This window comes from Amblyomma mixtum, chromosome 3, assembly GCF_055824585.1.
Source record: "Amblyomma mixtum isolate Tamu chromosome 3, ASM5582458v1, whole genome shotgun sequence".
NCBI lineage: Eukaryota > Metazoa > Arthropoda > Arachnida > Ixodida > Ixodidae > Amblyomma > Amblyomma mixtum.
In genome coordinates, this window is record NC_143014.1 from 229,053,278 (window position 1) to 229,076,802 (window position 23,525).

The 23,525-nt window shown below is 48.6% G+C and overlaps 1 protein-coding gene across 1 annotated transcript in view; it reads left to right on the forward strand.

Moving 5' to 3' along the window:
* LOC149353952 (uncharacterized) overlaps positions 1-15,580 on the forward strand; it is a 55,865-nt gene extending 40,285 nt beyond the window's left edge. The window contains exon 2 of the mRNA XM_089575888.1: positions 14,534-15,580. Coding sequence (XP_089432014.1) covers positions 14,534-15,439 — 906 coding nt within the window. The 3' untranslated portion in view covers positions 15,440-15,580. The remainder of the gene's footprint in view (positions 1-14,533) is intronic.
* Positions 15,581-23,525: the final 7,945 nt, after the last annotated feature.

Here is a 23,525-nt window from a genome sequence, read left to right on the forward strand (position 1 = left end):
ACAGCCGCTGCGCCGAGCAGGTGGCGCACCGTTGCTGCACCCGCGCTCCGCCAGATGGCAGCGCCGTCTGGCCCGCCCGCCCCGCGGCAGCGGCGGGAGCAGTTGGCTGTCTGCCACAGATGGCGCCACTAGAATGTCCGCCACGTCTGGTCTTCGAAGCTGGCGTTAGTAGCACTGCCGCGCAGTGCAAAACGCTGCTGCGCAGCTGTTGTGGGAACGTCAAGTGACTCTTAAACAACCCAGCTGTGATACCGATGTAATGCGCATTGTTGAATTAATTTAGCTGTTTTGCATGATAATTAATTAATAATTGAGTAATAATACTAAAGAAATTAGACCAATTTCTAGTCAGACAGCATAAATACCACCGAGTTAGAAATTGGGCGAGTTGGGGAATCGAACCAGGGTCTCCAGAGTGCGAGACGAGCATGCTAACCACTCCGCCATGCCAACAAAGGCGCGTCTAGTGAATACGGCCTCTTCGTTCACTCCCATGTTCCCTCCTTCGCGTTACGGCCAGGTCCCGGTGTCCACCAAGATATGCGACAGAGTTACATTTCCTTTGCACAAAAACCAATTTACCGACGAGCAAGGCGAACAACAGCCGAACGGGCGATTGTGTTCTGTGGACTCCCTGGTAGCGTGGTAGAATGGTCACGTGACCAAATATGGCGGCACCCATGCTCCCGCGCTGTTAAGCGTCTATAAATACGCGCTTGCTTTGGCTCTAAAGAGAAGTGGCAGCGACAGGAAGAAGCGAGAAAGCGACAACGTGCACAAGAGACGCCAGAACAGCGTGAAGAACGTCTTGCAAAGCGTCGTGCTAAGTATTCAGCTCGGTGACAACGTTCTACCTTGCAGAGTGGTTCCACGTCATCGCTCACCGATGAATCTCAACACTTGACTGCTCAGCAATGCCGCAATGCTACCAGGCGAAGGCAACGCGCCAAAGAATCGCGAGAAGAACGCGCGCAAGGACTCTAAAAACAGCGGATTACCGAGGTTGCCATTGCTAACGCAATTTGTTCGGCTTAGCCAGAACTAAACCACTGCCAATTTTTTGTTATAAATCCGGCGCTACGAAGCGAAAATAAACATCTAATATAAATCATCATATCATATATCACAGTTCAGTTTCCTCATTATTCTTAAATCATCGAGCATTGCTTTGCACATACTTCACGAGTCGAAATTTCATCGGTTCTCGCTTATCACTTATCGGTTCTAAGTTTATCACTGATCGATTTTCACTGTCAGTAATCTTTTTTTTCTGCCACATAACCTATTAGGATCTTGTCCTCCCTAGAGTTATACGTAAGTACGCCTCCTAGGGGATACTGTTGGGTCTAGAACGTCAGGGTGGTCTGCGCTGCAAAAAAAATGGCTGAGGCTTAACTTGGTTAAGCCTGGAGAATGCGAAGCACCATCCTGTCGCGTAATTTGGAGGCGCGCAACCTCAGCGACGGCGCGAAGCGGGCCCCCGTTTCTCCACTGTCGTGACGACATCGTGTCACGTGGTGTGACGTCATGTATCACGTGATTTGGAGGCGCACCACCACAGCGACGGCGCGAGGTGGGCCCCCTTTCTTCACTGTCGTGACGTCATCGTGTCACGTGGTGTGGCATCATCGTGTCACGTGATTTGGAGGCGCACAACCACAGCGACGGCGCGAGGTGGGCCCCCGTTTCTCCACTGTCGTGACGTCATCGTGTCACGTGGTGTGACGTCATGTCTCACGTGATTTGGAGGCGCATAACCACGGTGAAGGGCTGAAGTGGTAGCTAAAGTAGTATGCTTCGCATAAAACTGCTCCCTGAACTTTTTATCGCTACTTCTAACTTTCTTGCGGTCCACATATACCTAGTCTTGTTCACCAAGGGCATGCGCAGCGCTGGCAATAATTCACACCTCTTAATACGTCAATGGCACCTAAGTGCCGTTCCTCTAATCAGTCCACAACTCACTGCACCTGTCCCAATACCCCCTCATTGTTTTTTCATCGGTTTGCATGACAACAGAATCCAGCATAACGTTAGACTAGACAAAGGAAGATATGATTGTGTAAAAGTGCGCCGCATGCTCTGCCTTCACATATTCCGAGAGAGGCGATCAGAGGGCTTGTTGATGGGCAGAGATAGTAGTGCGCGAGTTGTCTCGTGGAGAAGGAAGGAGCGCAGGACAGACTACGCACGCAGGGGGAAATTCACCGTTCAAAAGACTTCCCACCAAGCAGCCGTGCGACATCGAGTACGTGTACCTGGATTTTCCGTGCTCCAGACTAGAGTTTAGCGGGTGAAACACCACAACATCGGCTGCACTCGCTGCTCCATGTCAATCAGAGATTTTGATTCTTGATACCAACACGTGTACAATCTGCGTGCGTGGCTGATCGTGCAAGTTGGTAATTCCTGACAGCTAGGAATTCAACAATACGCAAGTTTAACGCACGGAAGTAGGAAACACGGAACACCACCGAACTGACCGTTACTTCTGACTTACAGAAGGAGGATTGATAACCTTGCTTTGACAGCGTCATTCCGCCACGTGCCCACACAACTACGTTTCACGAGTCATTGTTCTTGCGCATAGCTCATGACTGGAATTGCCTTCCCAACCATGTAGCATTCATCGTCGATCCTGCGCGACTGAAGACTGCCATCGGAGGAGCTGCCTCATCATAATCGTGTATACCACGAGCATGTTACAATTTATCGCCGTCCACCGGCCCAGCTCTCATGTAAAGTCCCACTTTTGGAGTTAAATAAATAAGCAAGGTAAGTGCTAACGATGCCTGTGAGCAACACCACACAGGAAATGTTCATATTTGACTCAACACCCCGGGGGCATTTTCACAGAAGCACTGTAAATTACTATTTAATCAAGAATATATGGGACATCCCTGATAAAGGTAACCCGGGCTTTCCGGAAGAAGGAGCGCACTACGCAATAGTGCAACAAAGTCTGACAGTGCCTTCGTCGATAGTTTTCATTGATTTTTCGGTGTTGTTTGAGGAGTCTGATAGAACAATTAGTTGGCTTTTATGCGAAGCATATTAACGTAGGTTTCGGGCCTTCGCGCGACGCCCGGCGGTGGCCACCATTGACCTGAAGTGGGGTCACGTGACATGACGTCACGTCATCACGTCACACCGGCTGCAGATGGCGTCTCATATCGCGCCGTCGGTCGCCTCCCGGCGGTGGCCACCATTGACCTTCAAGTGACCTTCAAGTAGGTCACGTGACATGACGTCACGTGATGACGTCACACCGGCTGCTGATGGGGCCTCATATCGCGCCGTCGGTCGCCTCCCGGCGGTGACCACCATTGACCTTGAAGTGAGATCACATGATGTGACGTCACGTGATGACGTCACACCGGCTGCAAATGGGGCCTCATATCGCGCCGTCGGACGTCGCCCGGCGGAGGCCTCCACGCTTCGGTTCGCGCCGTCCTGCGCGACGCGGCGGCGGCGCCACCATCGCTGCATCACGTGATATGTGACGTCACGCCAGGGATGAAGCGGCGCGCGCCCGCCGTCGCCTCAGTCTCTGTGCCCGCAACCGCGCCAGCGTCTCTGCGCCGGGCGTGTATGCGGTCAAGATGCCTCCAAACGGTACGGACGTTAATAATAGGAATGGAAAACGAAGGCTGCAGCGTGCTACGGAAACTGATGAAGAACGCGAAGAACGCTTATAACATGCTTCGCATCCACTGGGCTTAACCTTGATAAGCCTCCAATTTTTTAAATTCTGACTTCAGGAAATTTGGAAATCTTTCAAAAAAGAAATAGATGGAGTTTTTGCAACAAGGAATGAATTGAGACAGGCTGGTTTTTAAAAAGCTAGACCAAAGCCGCAGTAACAAAAGCGCTATGCCAGAGCAGCTCTGCCGTACGCGCTCCAAAATAACAGTCATTGCAAGAAGAATAGCTGTCCCCGAACAAGGAACGATTTGAGAATTGTACTTCCGACAATACGAGAATGCCGGCACTTTTTTCCGCATGTAATGCATACGCATCTCTCATGCTGGCGTATGCTTGTGCTTTCAGGTTCAGGTTTCAGGTTTCAGGTATGCTTTTTGGTTTCAGGTGATACTTGGAATGGACACACTGTAGTATCCTTTGGTGGTCAGGAAAAAAATAGTCGGCATATTTGCTTTTATAACACCACGGAAAGCTGCGATCTGTACTCAGCGCAGCGCCGGATTCATATGGGCAGCTTGTCCTGTCCTCAAAGTGTCGTCACGACCTCTTTGACCAATCACAGGCGGCGGCTCGCCCCAAGTTGTGGTCCGCGGCACAGGCAGAGTATTTCTGCTAGAAAAGGCTATTCGCGCTTGGTTTTGACTTATTTGGGTTTGATATTCGTGTATACAGCATGAAAAACCACAGGACGACGCTGCCAGCCCGATTTTAACAAAAACTGCTTTATCTCTCTTTAAAGAAGCATCATGTCAATACTTCGTCTTCCTTCTCAGCCTGCTTTGTTTCCTTTTACATAGCTTTCTTAGAATTGATTCCGAAGGCTCTGTAGTAAAGTAGCTTTTCGTCGTTATTCGAAAGCGCTGTAAAAGCAGTAATGCTATAGGGACGAAAATTTAATTTTGTACGATCTTAAATTTCCACACAATTGTGCGGCGATCCTCCGTGGAGCCGCTATTAAATCACAAAATTAGGTGCATACCACAAAGAAAATTCTGTAATTTCTAATTTCATTTGGGTAACTAAGCTGATTTTTCTCAGTTATCTGCACAGGAAACAATTTTCTTTTGTAGTTGCTGCTTTTTGAGAGGAACAAAGCAAAGAGAATGCATGAGCGCATTATAATTCAAACATGTTTCTACAGGTTCACTAAACGCCGTAATGTTACCATTAATAAGACATGAGACACCTGATAGCAAATTACGTAACTTTTTATTAAATACATTTCAAATTAAAACACGCTATCTTTAACAGAAAATTAAAGGTTGGTAAAAAAAAATTCTCCAAAGTACCGCCTTCACCACAAGGGCGGTACACGGTGGCCCGGAAGCGGAAGCGACCTGCGTAAAAAAATATATAGAACTGAATGAGGCAAAATAAAGACAGATAAAACACTACAAATCCGTTTCGCCTAGCAGTAATTATAATTAATACAGGCACAGGGGCCCCGACCTCCTAAATCTATTCTACAATCTGCGTGCAGAGTAAATAAAGATTGCGGGTAGGAAAGAAAACAATATCGCACGAAATATTTGTTTACTGCAGCGTTGTTTTTCTGTGAGCCTCACAGACCGTCCACGGATTCATCATCATTCGGCAATCTTATACCGCTTCAGGAAAAACCGGAATTCAAAATCCCGACTCCCATTGGTCACAAAAGTTTTTATTTCCACCGTAAAATCTGCCGACCATCAAGTCTTAGTTGCTGATGAAAACTGTTAAATGCAGAGACACCTCCTCTCCTTAAAGCTGAAAAACATGCCTGGGGGGGACGATACTTGCGAAAGCTGTTGTTCCCTCTTACTGATGCAGCAAACACGGATGAGCCTAGATCTCATTCATCAAAATCGGTAGGGCGCATGGGCGTCCCGAAAGGGGCAAGGGGGGAGGGCGATTGCTCCCCCCCCCCCCTGGAATTGTGGATATTAAATATTTATGCCCTAGTAGAATAGTAGAAAACAACTATAAAACTACCACCTGCCCCATCCCCGGCACAGGCGCACGAAAGGTCCCCTTTGAAGGCAGATCGAATTCCGAGCAGCTAAGCAGAAGATCACCGACCCACTTTGCGGGGGACCGTGCGCTGTGAGCGCTGCTTTAAGGTGGCGTTGAAAACTCGCTACGAGTCCGTTTGTTTGTGGACGGTAAGATGCAAACCGTAGCCGTGCTGCTGCAAGCAGTTTGAGGAGTGCTGTGAAAAGCGACGACTCGAACTGCAGTCCGCGGTCAGTGACGATGGTTGTGGGGCAGCCGAACCGCGCAACACAAGTAGAGGCAGTAGCTGGTATAATGTCGGCGATTGGCGTAGCCTCTGGCCATCGGGTGAAGCGATCGACGCATGTCAATAAACAGCGGTACCCGGACATGGGGGTAGGGGGCCAACGATGTCGATATGGACTACTGCGAAGCGTTGGTCGGGCTGCAGGGAACGGTGGGTTGGGGGCACAGGGCACCGGTGTACTTTCGCACGCTGGCAGGGTGCACAAGCGCGGACCCGGTCGCGAATGTCGGTGTTCATGCGGGAACAGACAAAGCGGGATTTCATCAGGTTTTGAGTTGCACAAATTGCAGGATGGGAAAAGGTGTGCAAGGATTCCAAGATTTTCTTGCGGAAAACGATGTGCGAAACCGGCCTTCGCGTACCTGTAGAGGAATCACGAACGATTGGCACGTCTTCAATGAGGACTTTCTCGAGGTTCAGGAATGTTTCCGCTGTGCGTAGGCGGAACAGCTCGGAGTCGCTTGGTTATGCTGCAGACAGTTCATGTATGTCGAAGGGAAAGGAGGATGAAGTTCAAGTTTGTGAACGACTGCCTGTGACGGCATCGATGTGACTAGAGGGCGTCAGCAGCGGTGTTGTCGACACAACTGATCTGTCACATGTTTGTTGTGAATTCAGAAATGAAGGAAAGTTGTCTCACTTCCCGTGGCGTGTATGGATGCAGAACGGCCAATTGAGTAAGTAAGAGGCTTGTGATCTGTGAAAACGGTAAATGCTCTGCCGTCAAGCAAGTCGCAGAAATGACGCACTACCAGGTATATGGAGAGAAGTTCACGGCCAAAAACACTGTATCCTGTCTGGGCAGGAGTCAGGCGTTTTGAGAAGAAGGCGAGGGGTTGCCTTATGCCACTGACCTGCTGCTGAAGGACAGCTCCGAGCGTGATATTGGAAGCGTCTGTCATGAGTGCTAGCGGATAATCGGGGTTTGGGTGGGCAAGTAGAGTGGCGTCGGCCAGAGTGCGCTTGATGGCGTTAAAGGCATCGTCCGCAGCGGTGTCCTAGTGTAGTGTTTTCGCCGAGTGCTTGCCGCAAAGCATGCGGTCAAGTGGTTCAAGCAGGGTGGCACAATTTCTGATGAATCGGCGGTAAACATTTACGAGGCCGAGAAATTGGCGGAGCTTCGTGCTTGAAGTGGGTTTGGGAAACTCGATGATTGCTTGCACTTTTTTGGGAAGCGGCTGGATGCCGTTGTTGTCCAAGTCATGGCCGAGAAATTCCAGAGCTGGTTTTCTGAACTCACTTTTTTCGGTGTTGACAACAATGCCGTTAGAAGAAAGACGCTCGAAAAGTAGGCGGAGGTGGTGCAGGTATTCTTCAATACATGAAATTGCCACGAGATTGTCATCCACATAGGCGAACACGAAGGGAAGGTAACGTACGACGGAGTCGATGAAACGCTGGGAGGTCTGCGCAGCGTTGCGAAGTCCGAATGGCATTCTTAAGAATTCGAACAATCCGAATGGTGTCGTGATCGCAGTTTTGGGGATGCCTTCTTGTGTTGCGGCGATCTGATTATATGCACGGGCTACCTTGAGTTTGTACGTAGCCAGGCGTCGTGGGCGAGAGAAAAAAGGTGGTGCTGAATGTCGAGGCAGACGGGTTGAGTTCAATCCGGGGCTGACATTAGCTTGGAAAATTCATTAATCAGGGCTGCAAACGACTCCTTGGCAATTGCAGCGCTTCGTGGTGCTACATCGGTAGTTGCCCACACGGCAATGCCACGAATAAAGAGTACGGATGCGGAGTCAATGAGGCGTTTCCGCTTGACGTCAATGAGGAGCTTGTGCTTGGTTAAAAAGTCGGCTCCAATAATGGCAGTGTGAAAGACTGACTGCGTACGTGACGTCTATGCATTGCTCAAACGAACTTACTCCATCTGCTAGAGCCAGAGACGTTGTGTCTGTGTCCAGAACTATCGACGAGGACATGTATTCGAAGGCGCCACTGTGGAAGGCGGCGGGCTCTACAGAGGACAGACGACCACAAAGAGCCAGAGGAGAGAAGACGAGAAGCCACGTGCGGTGCCAGACGCTCACCACAATTTCCTGTGGTTTTTTGGGCGGTTGTGCTCTCCCCCTCCCCTCCTTCGGGCGCGGGCAGACAAGCGCGTTTGTGTGTGCGTGCGGCCGGCAAGCGACCCTACCAGCAGCAGACTCAACATACCGCGTGACAGCTCGAAGTGGCGAAGAAAGTCGGCGGCGGGAACGGGCCGGGCTGTCAGAGGAGGATGCGAGGCGTTGGCTGCAGGAAAGCGCAGCCCTACGAGGGACACCTGATCCCCGCGACACATCCCCTACGAGGCTGTCGCCCTTCCCGTCGTAATAGCCGCGGCATCATGGAAATTCGGCGTAGGCCCTTGGCTGGCTGCAAAAGCAGCGACAGCGAAAAGACCGTTGGGAGAAGAGGACCCTGGGAGAGAAGAAGCCGAGATGGTCGAGAGATGCGGTGGTCGCGCCAGAACACAACGGACAGGAGAGATGAGAGCCGGGCGCCGGGAAGAGAGACAGACCACGGGGGCGCCGAAGCAGCCGCGGCCTGATGAAGCAAGATGAGCGAAGTGAAGCCCTGACCTGCTGGAAGGACAACCAGTTCTCCTTAAAGCCAGCGTTGAGCGGACTCCCAGTTTCGCCTTCAGGCAGAGAAATTATGTTTTGCCAGGTTACCGCCTCGTTGGGTCAATTCTACTCGCTTCAGCAGGACCCGAAGAAAGCAACTAATTGGATTGTTTTGTGAGCGACCCCCGACAGGCACAAACGTCACAGCAGAACCAACGTCGGCGACTAAAAACACCCACCGGAAGACTCTTCGAAGCCCGAGGCTGAGCGTCACAAAGCGCTGTTTGTATACTGGAATGCGCGTTCCCTTCACTTCTTGCAGGTAGGAAATTGGAGCTGAAGCACTCTATGCTTTTGTGGCTGGGAGAACGCTCACATGGCCCCTGGTGTCAATGAGAAATTTCTGACTGGTGGTTCTGTTGTAGACGTGGAAGAGGCGACATTCTTCTTGGCACTGACCGCTCGCCGCCGCCGCTAGTGGTCGGCCGGCAGGTTTTCCGCCCAACTGCAAGCAGGAGGCAGTGGCTAGCGTTGGCGGCGAAGCGGGGATGGTAGTAGCAGGTGTTTGGGCCTGAGGATTGACTTCACTCACGCTGTCCGCGCTGTCGAGGCGTTGAGGAGTGGTGACATTGGCGTCCACGGTATGGAGGCGGCTTTCGAGCTGAGAACAAAGGCGGTCAACTTCGGAAGGCGTATCGGTGATGGATGCAAGATGAGACGGCTGAGGAGTGGTAATAGGAACGGCCAACGGCTACCACTGCGTAGGCCCGCTGATGGCAGTGACGGTGAAGTGTGGTGTGGGTACTGTGATGTCAAATCCATAGTGTGATGTCAAATCCATGGTGGTGGCTGTGGCAGGCACCATTTGGACGTTGGACGGCAGGCGTGGTAGAAAAATATTATGTAGCACAGCATTGTCCATGGTCTGCGCACTATTGCCGAGAAGCTGCGTCATCCTCCGAAAGAGCTGACTTGGCCGTCGGTCACCGAACTATTCCGCGGAGAGTAGCTGTTGTATTCCCGTTCTTTCGGACGTGGCTGTTCTTTGCAGTAGGGCTGCCTTCAGGTCATCGGATGAATGTGCCGGAGGATTGGTGCTAAACGAGGTCGAGTATGTCGGACACCCTTTCTGCAGCTGTTGATGGCAGCGCGCCGACCACGTGGTGGCATTTCTGCTGCTGAAATGTGTTCCTTGAGAGCTGGAATTGGGATTCCACTTGCAGGAACCACGCGGCCAGATTGCGTTCCCAGTACGGCAGGAAACGGACAGTGACAGCAGAGACGGCTTCGCCGGGCACATCTGTCGTTGTCTGGCTGAGGTTGGGCGTATGTGGTTGATTCGCTTCCATTTCAGCAGCGTGAGTTCACGTCGTGTCTTCGTTAGCTTGGAGAAAGGCTTGGCTCAACGTTACTAAGGTTCGTTAAAAACCGGGTCACCAATTGTAGGGCGTAAGCTGCTTGAAGATTCTCAGAGAAGACGAGACGTCTTTGCAGTTATTTATTTATTTATTTATTTATTTGAAAATACTGCAGCCCCATTCTAGGGGCTATAGCAGGAGTGGGTACAAAAATGTGGAACAATTCCACGCATAAAAGAGTACATTACAAGCATTACAAATATAAACGCTAGAAAAACAACATACAATGCTACGACTCAATTGCCGACGCAAAATCAGAGATTGATAGTGCACGAATGTTACCATCCAAAGAATTCCAACTCTCCACAGTGCGCGGAAAAAAACTGTTTATTCAACCGTTTATTCTCTTAGTGGTCACGGAGCTGCGGCGGGGAGCTCGGGAGGCGTGCCCCGCCGCTACAAGAGGGAAAAGAGAGGAGAAGGAAAGAGCGCGCCAGATTCGGGGCGCGTGGGGTGCTTCTGGTTGGTCTGGATCGTTTCAAGTGACACTGCAGATTTCGACCACAGCAGCGCTCACCTCATGTTGCCGGATGCGTAGGAAAACACGCTTAAGTTGTGCCGGCGAGGGCTTGCGCCATGGTTGGGACACTACAAATCAAACGCTGGCTTGGCAACGTGTTTGCCTTAATTCCATCCGGCACAGGATTTCATTTTAAAAATGTTGCGGAAGCGATGATACTCTTTACTTTTACACACTGTTCGCACAGTTAAACAACGAACTACCAAATACACCCGCACCCCTCTAAAAGACCATTACAGGGACACACGTGACTCGGGAATGAACGTAAACGCAACCTTGTATAGCTGGCAGCCTAAGATTGAATGTAACCGACGATAGGACAAAAGTGTGTTCGACATTGTTCATACTTTTCCGCACTTCATTACGCATGTGAGCTAAATATCTGTTTCAAACTATCTCTGACCTATTTCCGAATAGCTTCTGAAAACAGTGCCAGCCAGTGGTAATAACGGGGTCGTTATGAAGAAAAGCGACGAGCGCTCGCCAGAAAGCGACAAGCAGGACGAAGTACAAATAAGACCTGCTACTGGAGACAAATAAGCAAGCAAACCACATCCTACAGAGACGCAGAAGTTTAAAATATAATTCAGTTTGTTTCATTAGTGCCTGTTTCTTAAGATGTGTCATCCAAAATGTGGTTTTGAAGCTAGTTAACATCTTTACTAAATTACGTTCTGCTGTGCCGCTTGTACTATAGCTCCTTAAATCCAGACAAAAGAAATCGCGTCTTTGCCGTAGGCTATTTAGTCGAAGAGAATACGAATAAGATCCTCGAAACTGCGGAACACTACGTATAAGCGGAGCCCCATAGTAAAACTTCGGCAGCAATGCATCACATGCGTTTGGCGCTTCTGCCACTGCCATCAAATATTAGGAAGCGACTGGCGCTGATGAGCCGCCAGGCTGCCAGGAGTGGAATGGTTGTGAGATGTTCGCTCTCGTACTTTTGCGACTGAATCTTAAGGTTGTTATCAGAAGTATGCAGGCGTCTGCGACATGCCACTCACGCATGCGGGCGGGGAAAAGCAGCCGAGATCACCGAGCGCCGACTCCCGCGGGACCTCTCCGCTGCGTTGTGCCCGCAGAAGCACTGCCAGCACCTTGGCAGTGGTAGTGGTGGTGAGAGAGGTGGGTCGCGTCCCAGCCGATAACGCCATCCGCGTGGGTGAATACGCGGGAAGGCCAACACACACGTCGCTGTCCACGAATGCCGGGTAGTCGAGCCTGGGTCGTTAATAGAGGCTTTAATAGACGACGTCCACTCAGGTATTTCCGAAAATAAATGCAAAGCAATGTCGGCATACCCAACACTGTCTTGCCAAAAACATATTAACCACTAATTATGTGTCGAGAGAAAAGGACCCATGCAGTCACATTTTTATTCGAGTGACTGCATGGGTCCTTTTCCCTCGACACATAAATAGTGGTTAATATGTGGTGAACGAAATATTAAAACTAATACTAGAGGCAAAAATGACGATCAAATGTTCTACAATATCCTTAACAGCGCAGCCGGATACCCCTAAGCACGAACTCCCTATGAAATGCCGTTACCATTATGTCGCTTCGACCATAGCGGAAGCAGCATGTGGCCAGGTTCAGCACACTCGCAAGAATAATAAGGAAAACCTACCCCTATTGGTCGGATTTTTTGTTGTAAATCCAGCACTACGAAGCAAAAATAAACATTGCCGATATATCGCAGTTCAGTTTCCTTATCATTCTGAAATCATCCTTCACAACTCAGAGCATCGCTTTGCACACAATGTTCCATTTGAACTGTGATCGGTTGTCGCTTATAACTTATCCTTTCTCAGTTTATCACTAAGCAATTTTCATTGCCAGTATCTTTTTTTTTCTGCCACATACCCTAACAGGAACTTATCCTCTCTAGAGTTACACATAAGTACTCCTCCTAGGCAATACTGCTGGTTCATGTAAGGGTGTCGTGCCCAAAGTTTAGAAAGTCAGAGTGGTCTGCGCTGAAAATATCTTCTTGCGGACTTTTTTATCGGTACATCTAACTTTCTTCCAGTTCACACATTCCTAGTCTTGTTCTCCAATGACAGGCGCAGCGCTGGCTATTATTCCCACCTCTTAAAACGTCTACGGCACCCGAGTACCTTTAATCTAATCTGTCCAGAACTCACTGCTGCTGTCCCACTACCCCCTGATCGGTTTTTCATCGGGATGCATGTCCGCGGAGTACAGAATCACATTATACTGTACAGAAGACGATATGCATTTGCAAAAGTGTGCCGCATGCTCTGCCTCCAAGCGTTCCGTGATAGGCCATCAGAGCGCTCGTTGATGGGCACAAATAGGAGTGCATGAGTTTTCTGCCGTAGAGGGATGTATTACAGTGCAGACTACGTACACAAGCGGAAATTCACTGCTCAAAAGACTGCCCACCAAGCCGCCACGCAACATCGAGTACGCTAACCTGGATGTTCCGTGCTCCAGACTAGCGTTTAGCGGGTGAAACATCATAACATCGGCTGCACTCGCTGCTCCAAGTCAATCAGAGATTTTGGTTCTTGATACCAACACGTGTACATTCTGCGTGCGCGGCTGATCCGGCAAGTTGGTACTTCATGGCAGCTAGATGTACAACACAACGAAAATTTAGCACACCGAAGAAGGAAAGACGGAACACCACCGCGCTGGCCGTTTCGTCTGACTTAAAGGAGGAGGACTGATAAACTTGTGCGAACAGCATCATTCCGCCACGTGCCCGCACAGGTATACGTTTCACAAGTCATTCTTTGTGTGCACTGCTCATGACTGGAATGTCCTTCCCAACCATGTGGCGCTCAGCGTTGATCCTGCACTACTCAAGACTACCAGCAGCCTCATCATAACCGTGTATACTACCAGCCTGAAGCTATTTATCGCCGCCCACCCGCCCTGCTCTCATCTAAAGTCCTACTTTTGGAGTAAAATAAATAAACAAGGTAAGTGGGAACGATGCCTGTGAGCAACACCACACATGACAGGTTCATATTTGATTCTCAAAACGGAAAGCCACCCTTAAAAAAGCACCATGAGTTCATATTTCAGCAGGAACATATAGGGCATGCCAGGAAATGTAACCTGCGTTTTGTGGTAGAAAGACCGTACTAGAAAATAGTGACTACTAAAATTTTCATCGATTTTTTGGTGTTGTCTAAGCAGTTCAATAGTTAAGAACAATTAGCACGCTTTTGAACTGCTCGTTTCAGTGAAGTTGGAAATCCTTCAAAAAACAAATGGAGCTTTTGCAACAAGGAACGCTTTATGGCAGGTTGGCTGCTTTTTACAGGAGTTATATGCAAGACCCGAATTACAAAACGGCCACGCCACCGCAGCGCTCTGTGCCCGCTCCAAAATAACTGAATTATGTCAAGCAGAATAGCTGCCCCTAATGGACCAATTAGTTTGCCGTGTTCTCAAAGCCCAATGGCAAGGAGTTCGATCCCAGGCTAATTTCCCCAGTTTTCTTTTAGCGACTCCTTTATTTGCAAACCTGCCACAACGTGGCAGTGGCACGAGTGGGCTAGGAGACAGCGAAAGCGGCAGCATGCTGATCCGCTTCTTATTCTTCACGCAGTTCTGCGCCTGCCTCGCTGGTGCCTTCGTCGGGACTACAGCGGCGCCTTGCTTCCTTGCGCTACGGACTTCAGTTCCATCGCCATCACCAATCCTACACGTGGATGACATCTGTGCGAGCGTGGACTGCCCTACCTTTCCTGTAAAAGACAGCACGGGTGTTCCCTCCACTGCGCAACCTGGCCGAGCATCTCCCTTCGAAGATGTCATCTTCGATCTACCGGTCATCTTAAAGCCAAGTTCTGTGACGTCACCCACGGATAGTATAAAAGCAATGCCTACACAGCGGTCTGCCAGTGGGCTAGGAGACAGCGAAAGCGGCAGCATGCTGATCCGCTTCTTATTCTTCACGCAGGTGCGTTTTCTTGAAAACGCACGTTGCGTCCGCTCTGATGACAGATTTTTGATGCTGTTTCCTCGCCCACACAATCGCGGTTATCGTTATGTGTCTGTATCGTTGTATACACAGCTTGTTTACTGCATTGCTAGTGTTCTCTTAAGCGGCGATGTGGAAACTAATCCTGGACGCTCTCACAGCAATCCCGGTTCAAAACCAGGCACACGTTCTACATTTTCTTCCGTTAATGTTCAAGTAGCAAGCACTGATGACGCTTGCTCCACTTCCAATCAGCCAGCTATTAATGAAATGCTTGCCGAATTGCTTGCGGGCCAGAGAAAAATGGCCGAAGATATTGCAGATATAAAGCGTTTCCAGCAGAGAGTGAACTCTCGTTTTGAGGCACTTGAATCACGAATCTCTGCTCTTGAGTCAAACCCGCCAACCTCGAACGGCGACACAAGCGACGGGGCCATGCAACACCAGTTGAATTCGTTGTCTGAGGTTGTTAGCAAGCTTGTTTCAAGAAATGAGCTGGAAAACCGTTCTCGCAGAAACAATCTTATATTTCACGGTCTTGCTGAAGAAGATGAAGAAACTAACAAAGCTCTGTTCATTGCGGTGACTAAGGTATTCATCGATAACCTTCAGTTGGATTGTCCTAAAATAGAAAGGTATCATCGGCTAGGTAGAAAGCAGGAAGGGCGCCCTCGTCCTGTCATCGTTAAGCTTCTCGACTTTCGGGAAAAAACTCAAGCGTTAAAAAATGCTCATAGGCTCAAAAATTCAGGCATTAGCTTATCCGAGGATTTCTCTGCTCACGTTCGATTGATCCGGAAAAAAATATGGGATGCAACGCAATCTTATCGTGACAGTGGCTCGAAGGTTCATTTGCGTTATGACCACGTGTTTATTGATAGCGTGCGGTACAACTGGGATGATGTTGAGAAAAGTTTGGTCAAAGATTCGAAATCAACGCCCCCGGACACTGCTGCTGCTAATGCTACTGCTGCCAAGTCACCCGCAGATTCTGACTGACGGGACACCGCCGCCAACCTTCGTGTTCTGAACATTAATACCAGAAGTTTAGTAAACAAGCTTCCAAATTTTATCTCTTTAATCCTAACTCATTCGCCTGATGTCATTGCGGTCACCGAAACGTGGCTACATGATGGTATAATTGACTCTGAAATAACTCCTCCAGGTTTCGCTGTAATTAGGGCGAACAGGCAGCATGGGAAAGGAGGCGGTGTCGCTCTCTTCATTAAGTCTAGTCTGAAATATGTTGAAATTTCGGTCCCTGTCGAAATAGAGTCAACTTGGTGCAAACTCTACGTAGGTAACAAATCATTTGTTATCGGTGCGGTGTATCGACCACCAGGCACTTCCATAGACCACGTGCATTCTTTAAGTAACTTCTTGCATTCTCATCATATCAGCAACCCAAATATAATTATCCTAGGAGACTTCAATCTTCCCGGAATTCATTGGCATACATTATCCATTACTGGTCACGACATTGCAATCAGTAATGAACTTGTCAATTTTTCTTTGTCATTTGGATTAAAACAGATAGTTGATAAGTCCACGAGGTCTTCGACAATACTGGATCTGGTGTTTTTAAGCTCTTCTCTTTTCGCGACGAATTTTACATGCGAAGTCGTCGAGGGGATATCCGATCACAACGCTGTTCTTGTTTCGATCCCATGTTCTATTCCTTCCTCAAAACTAACTTATTCAACATTTCCGGATTTCAGTAGAGCAGACGACGTGGCTATCCTGGATTTATTAAGTGACGCATTTGAACAGTTTCAGCACCTTAGCATATCAGGTGACGTGAATTCTTTAGTAACATTTTTCGAAAACATTGTGAAGGTCTGTATTCAGCGTTTTGTTCCATTAAAAACTAAAAAGCAAAACCACAGTATGCCCTGGATAACAAGGGACATACTGCATCTTTCTCGCCGTGTTGCCAGACTACGCGTTTCCAAGCGCAATGGTAACCCTGAACTCTTGCAACAGTTCAGCGACGCTAAAGAAGAACTCCGTGCCAAAGTTCACTCGGGAAAATATTTTTACTACAGAAATTCCTTGCCGCAATTAATGAAACACAATCCCCGCAAATTTTGGGCATCCATATTGCCACAGAGCACTAGTCCCAACACCTTCATTATTGATGATAAGCCGGTCTGTGACTCATTAGCTATAGCTACTAATTTCAACACATATTTTCAGTCGGTATTTACAAGAGATAACCTTGAAATGATTACTTTTCCTAGCAACTCTCAATGTTCTGTCGAAGATATTTCAATAAGCGTCGAAGGTGTTCTGAACCTTATTCTGAACATAAATGTGAAAAAAAGCAGTGGTCCTGATGATATCCCTAATGTATTTCTGCATCGTTACTCTCTTTGGACCAGCCGCTATTTGACTACCATCTTCCAGAAATCGCTATCATCCGCAACCGTCCCCGTAGCCTGGAAGCTTGCAAAAGTTATTCCCCTGTTTAAAGCTGGCAGCACCCAAATCTTGTCCAACTATCGCCCCATTTCGTCAACTTCACACTCATGCAAATTACTAGAACATATCATTCATAAGCACATTACAGACTTTCTTGAAGCTAACAATATCTTGTGCAAATTTCAGCATGGGTTTCGGCGCGGGCTCAGTACCATTTCACAACTTGTAGAATTCACGCACGACATTGCTAGTTCCCTCGACACCGGCTCACAAATCGACGCTTTATTTATCGACCTTTCTAAAGCTTTCGACACCGTTCTCCACAGCAAACTTCTTTGTAAACTTAATGCAATACTCAAAAACCCGTTACTGGTAGACTGGATATCAAGCTTTCTTTCTAATCGTACACAATATGTTTCTTTCAACTTCTGTTCATCTGAAACTGTTAATGTATCATCCGGTGTACCGCAAGGATCCGTGCTCGGGCCACTGTTGTTCTTATTATACATTAATGATTTGCCAGAAAATATTATTTCTAAAATTCGGTTGTATGCAGACGATTGTGTCATATACAGTTCAATTAACACCCCTGAGGATCACGCGCAACTACATCAGTCATTCGTGTCATTCTGCTCATGGTGTGAAACATGGCAAATGCAAATAAACTTTCGTAAATCTGTATACATGTCATTCTGTAATCGCACAATACCATCTTCGTACACCTACTCATTCAAAGATAACTCTCTGAATCAAGTGTCCGAGTACAAATATTTAGGTCTTTTTTCTTCTAACTTGTCCTGGTCAAAGCATATTAACACAATATCCAATAATGCAATGCGGAGGCTCGGTTATCGAAAACGTACACTAAGTGTTGCCCCACAAGAAACTAAACTGGTAACATACAAAGCTTTAATTCGTCCACTTTTGGAGTATGGGTCAATAATCTGGAATCCTCATAAACAGTCCGAAATCAGTAAGCTGGAATCCGTCCAAAGGAAAGCAGTACGGCCGCCGCGGTGGCTCAGTGGCTATGGTGCTCGGCTGCTGACCCGAAAGACGCGGGTTCGATCCCGGCCGCGGCGGCTGGAATTTCTTTGGAGGAGAAATTCTAGAGGCCCGTGTACTGTGCGATGTCAGTGCACGTTAAAGAACCCCAGGTGGTCGAAATTTCCGGAGCCCTCCACTACGGCGTCTCTCATAGCCTCAGTCGCTTTGGGACGTTAAACCCCATAAAACCAAAACCAAACCGAAAGCAGTACGGTTTATTTGCCGACGGTATGACAGACATTTTTCACCTTCATGCACTCTTCCTGCCATAGGCCTTTCCCTCCTTTGTACCCGCCGCGACAATGAGTGTTTGAAATATTTTCATGGTATTGTTAATTCATCCCGCTTTGCTTCACTGTCTGAGTATTTGCATTTTTCAGCATCTTCATCTACAAGGAGCTACCACCCTTTGAATGTAACACCCATTCACGCGCGCACTGATATGTACAAATTTAGTTTTTTTCCTCGTGTTATCGAACGATGGAATTCTTTACCCGGTGATATACGCTCCCTGGAACCAAACCTATTTTTCAATGTTGTTGCAAATCTGTGATTAGTCTGTTCCATTTGTGTTCTGTATTTTAATGGTGTTCACTTCTGAATATGTTGTCCCTCTCTGCCTTTTTTTTTCTTCCCCCCACTCCTGCAATAGCCCCATCGGGGCTGCAGTATATGTAAATAAATAAATAAATAAATAAACACGCATGACGTAGTCACCTTTTCTGTCAATTCGGATTTTTCGCTGGGTTTTCTGCAGAACGCAGCCTTTAAAGAAAACAAATTACAAAAACTTCCACGCCGAAGATGCACACTCGTACGCACTCTAAAAACAAAATTCCTTAAAAGAGAACAGTTGCCCACGATAGGACTATTTGCTTCCTGTGGCCGCAAGGTAAGCGCCAGCAACTGCTTACGCGTCATGCAAATCGAACGTCAGTAATTTCTAAAACTAGTAATCGGAAACACCAGCAAACACTCCTCTAAGTGTGACGACTGTAGTTGCTGTCATGCAGGAAGTTTCAATGGGTAGCGTTTGCTCAAGCGCTAGTTTTCTGAGCGCGCGCGCGCGTGTGTGTGTATCGGTGTGCGCGTGCGTGTGCGCGTATGTGTGTGTGTGTGAGTGCACGCGTATGACGCCTACACGCTGCAGAGAAAATATATCCCACCAACGAGCCTCCACCCGACCAATCACCTACGCTCTCCACCCCCACTTCCCACCTCCAGAAGCTCCACCCATCCACTCTATTCGTCCAGGGACCTCCACCCATCAGAAGCGTGTGCAGTAGTGCACTGCACGGGCTCGGGCCGGCCCGAAAGCCCGGGCCCGGCCCGGCCCGCGGGCCGGGCCGGGCCGGGACATGATCTGTTTTGCCGGGCCTGGGCCGTGCCCGGGCCTGGAGTTGCGGGCCCGGGCCGGGCTCGGGCTTACAGCTGCGGACCCGAGTCGGGCATGGGTCCGTTCAGAAACGGCTGGTGTCCGACTATTCATTCACTAATGCAGTGAAGTACACAACTGCGGCATTGGAGCAGCGACACGGGTGAGCTGTGGGTTATAGTACGCGCTGAGAAAAAAACTAAGCTTTATTCATTGACATATTTATTTCTTTATTTCCCCGCCGCGGTGGCTTAGTGGTCAAGGCGCTTGATTACTGAGCCGGGGAACCAGGGTTTGCTCCTAGCCTCGGCGGCCGCATTTCTATTTCGGTGGCAGACACGACAGCCATGTACTTTGTAGTATCATCGCTCGTTGTATAGAAACTCAGGTAGTCAAAATTATCCGGAGCCCTCTTCTTCGGTGTCTCTCACAGCCCGACTACCCTTGTGTCCTTAAGCCCCAAAAACAGAACTTTTATTTTATAGCTATATTTTTCTCATGTGAGAAAACTCGCAAACTAAAGCGCGTTTGGTTTTCTTTTTGATCAGCTGACCGCTACGTCTCTAAATGAAACAGCCACGAAAGATCGCGAGAGTTTGTAAAGTTCATCTCGAAACCACATATATCCCTCCTTGCTTCTTCAGCCTGGTTGTCATGACAAGTCTTTTGCCCTGTAAGTTATCACGTGATTCGCGCGTTATCTTCAGCTCCACCAGTAAGAATAAAATTCACCCGGTCTTAATTGGTCATTGATCCTTCATCATCCCAAAACATATTTATCCACTATTAGAAATGCATTCGGGAAGAACATATTAGTTTAGGACGCTTATAGTATTCAAAACACACACCGTGAAATACTCAAGCCTTTTAGCTTTTCGTTTCTGCTGAAAGGCGACCAGTTCGGCTACGAATTCAACCTGTGAGATCGCGTTCACTAAAAAATGACATCCCACTGCTTGCTAGGCAGCTTTAATGTTTATACTTCCGGGTGGCAGAATATAACTGATTAAAACCATGGGGGAATACAAAGTAGTCTACTACGCCCGTTTGGAGCAATTTTTATTTGGCTCTCGGAACTTCCAAGTTTATCTTTGCGCACTTTCACGAGATCACTGTCCAAAAGACGGGCCTGGCGAGCACTATCTTAACCACTTCCTTCAGGGTTAAAAAGAACCAACTTTCTGCAAGCCAAACTGTGGTTTCAGAACCTTTGCCGACCAGTTTCTTATCGGTCGAGTAGCAGTCTACTTGCTCAGAGTGAGCAAACGGGCCGGGCCGGGCCCGGGCTGGGCTTCACTTCGGGATTCACGGGCCGGGCCGGGCTCGCTAGAGCGATAATTTAGCGGGCCTGGGCCGGGCCCGGGCTTGAAGCCGCGGGCCTGGGCCGGGCTCGGGCTTCAGGTCTCGGGCCCGGGCCGGGCTTGGGCCTCAGATTGAGGCCCGTGCAGTGCTCTAGTGTGCAGCACCGGAACGAAAAAATTGGCAGTGGCTTAGCTCTGCTATGCCAGGATATATCTGCGTGAAGATATCTAGCGTGAAGTATATCTTGGTTAAGCTTGTTGTTATTAGCTTGGTTTCCCACCTCTTAAACCTTGAAAATCCGGTACGTGCAACTAGAACTAAATTAAAGACGAGACAATTTGCAGTATCAGTTGTCATTGGCAATGAAATTCGCAGGTTGGTATCATTTTTCTTAAAGGGCAACTGAAGCGGTTTTGGAATTTTTTTAGTTTAAGGTTGCCGAATGTGCGAAATGTGCTGGTAAAGCCTGCGAAATCGTTTTGCTCTAGCATCTGAAATCGTGACGTAATCGCCGAATAAAGTCGTCGTCGGCGTTCAGGCTTCTCTGAAGTGCACAGCGACGGGCAAAGGCCCTGATAATGACGTCACGTATGACGGCACTACGTTTCCAGCGAATAGAGGGTTATTTCGTGGAAGAAAACCGGCGCCATCGAAGGTGAAGCTCACAATGCATTGTTTGGCGCCATCTGACGACGCACAGCAGCATGCAGGCGTAAGCAGCGGACATCTGTAGTTTCGGCGATAATGACGTCACTGCCGCATTTACTCGCACTCCTCCACCGCAGTGAGGAGAAGCCTTAACATCGTCGCGGTTTTAATCGACGATTATGTCACCATTTTAAATGCTAGTGCAAGAATACTTTCCATGGTTTATCTTGAAGCTTGATAGATTCGAATTCTTGAATAACCTCGAATTCTCAAAAAACCGTTTCAGCTTCCCTTTAAGCTCAATTGCTAACTGCCACGCGACAACCTCGGGGTCGATGAAATCAGTTGTTCAAATCTCCTGCGCCGCTGAGCTGCAGCCTGACTCTCTTTTTCCTCCATGGAACACGGCGCAGTAGCTGTGTATCCCTCCACATTTATACACGCGGCGCAATCTCCTTTCGCATGCGCAGTAGCCCGCTGCGGCGAGTGGTTAGGTGTTTACATCTCTGTGGACACCTGAACCAGAGGGAAGGCGCGTAACTGCCGTCATGGAACAGTGGACACCTCAATACGGCTTTAAGCTAAGTGGCGGTACTGACACGTGTGCGCTGCATCAGTTGGCATGGGAACATTGTGCCAGAAATGCGGCGATGAAGTCGTAGGCCGTCGGTGTTTGTTGTGTTCGTTGGCGTTGGCGTTGACTAGGTTTTACACTCCGATCATTTTAAGTAAAGGAAGTGCACATAATGGCTCCCTGGGTCAATGGACGCCGAGCGCGCGCGGCGAGGCATGTCAGCTGTCCATGGTGACGTTACTTGCTCCTCGCGTATGCGCAGTATGGTTGAGCAAACAAGCACGCGAAACGGCGAGACTGTGTCCCACGCAGCTGACGCTACAAAAGCGAAGGCGAGTTCAAGCCTCCACCCATCGCCGATGCAGCCGCCTCCACACTTAAAAAGACAGCGCCCACCAGAGCACTCGCAGCCTCACAACAAAGTGCCACGGCAAAATTAAAATTAGACGCAATGTGAGGTGATCAACAAAGTGCGACGGCGAAATAAAAATTAATTACGCAGTGTGATACGATCAACAAATTGCGAGGACGACATTAAAATTAAACACGCAATGTGAGGCGATCAACAAAGTGCGCCGACGACATTAAAATTAAACACGCAGTGTGAGGAGATCAACAAAGTGCGACAGAGAAATTAAAATTAAAGACGCAATGTGAGGCGATCAAAAAAGTGCAACGGCGAAATTAAAGTTAAAGACGCAATGAGAGGCGATCAACAAAGTGCCACGGCGAAATTAAAATTAAACACGCAATGTGAGGCGATCAACAAAGTGCGAAGGCGAAATTAAAATTGAAGACGCAATGAGAGGCAATCAACAAAGAGCGACAGAGAAATTGAAATTAAAGACGCAATGTGATGCGATCAACAAAGTGCAACAGCGAAATTAAAATTAAAGACGCAATGTGAGGCGATAAACAAAGTGCAACGGAGAAATTAAAATTACAAGACGCAATGTGAGGTGATCAACAAAGTGCAACGGCGAAATTAAAATTAAAGACGCACTTTGAGGCGATCATTCTAAAACCGAAAATTAAAAAAAATGTAAAATCAATGCTGCTAGAGCAGATTTGTCCCATCCAATGCACCATCACCTGTCAGTTTTTTGTTACACGGATATTGAAGAACCTGAGGCGCCAGCATGAAACTGCATTTTGCTAACCTCCTAGAGCTTTTCCTATTGCCTCGCAGACCACTAAGTAGCTATGCCTCCAAATTAGAGTAATAAAGAAGCTAGAAAAGAGATCATGAACAAAATATCAGAAGGAATGGAGTCATTTTCGATGCTGCTTTCTATAACACTCACCGGAGAAGCCTCGGATGTCAAAGCACCGCGTTGGTCGATGGGTGGTCGGCTGACGGTCCTGCGAGGCTGGGCTCTCTCCGGGACATGCAGCCTCCGTGGAAATCGACGTGGAGATCGGTACAAGCGGCCGGTACGACGTCCCTGTCCCCCGCGCTTGCTGACGCCAATCCGGATCGAGACGTCTAGGCCCCTGCGAGACTCGCAGACCGGTGGCCGCTCAGGTTGCCCCTTCGCAGAGTCCACGTTGCAGTCGCAGCTCTCGAGGAGGGAGCCCAGTCTTCCCTTGGCGGCACCACGCCAACAAGGAGGAGTCGGGATACGCGGCATGAGCGACGCTCTGAACGAAGGGCCAGGCGGAGCGGTCTTCAAAGAGACCGTCAGCATGGTGACTCTTCGAGGAAAAAGGAAAGCCCA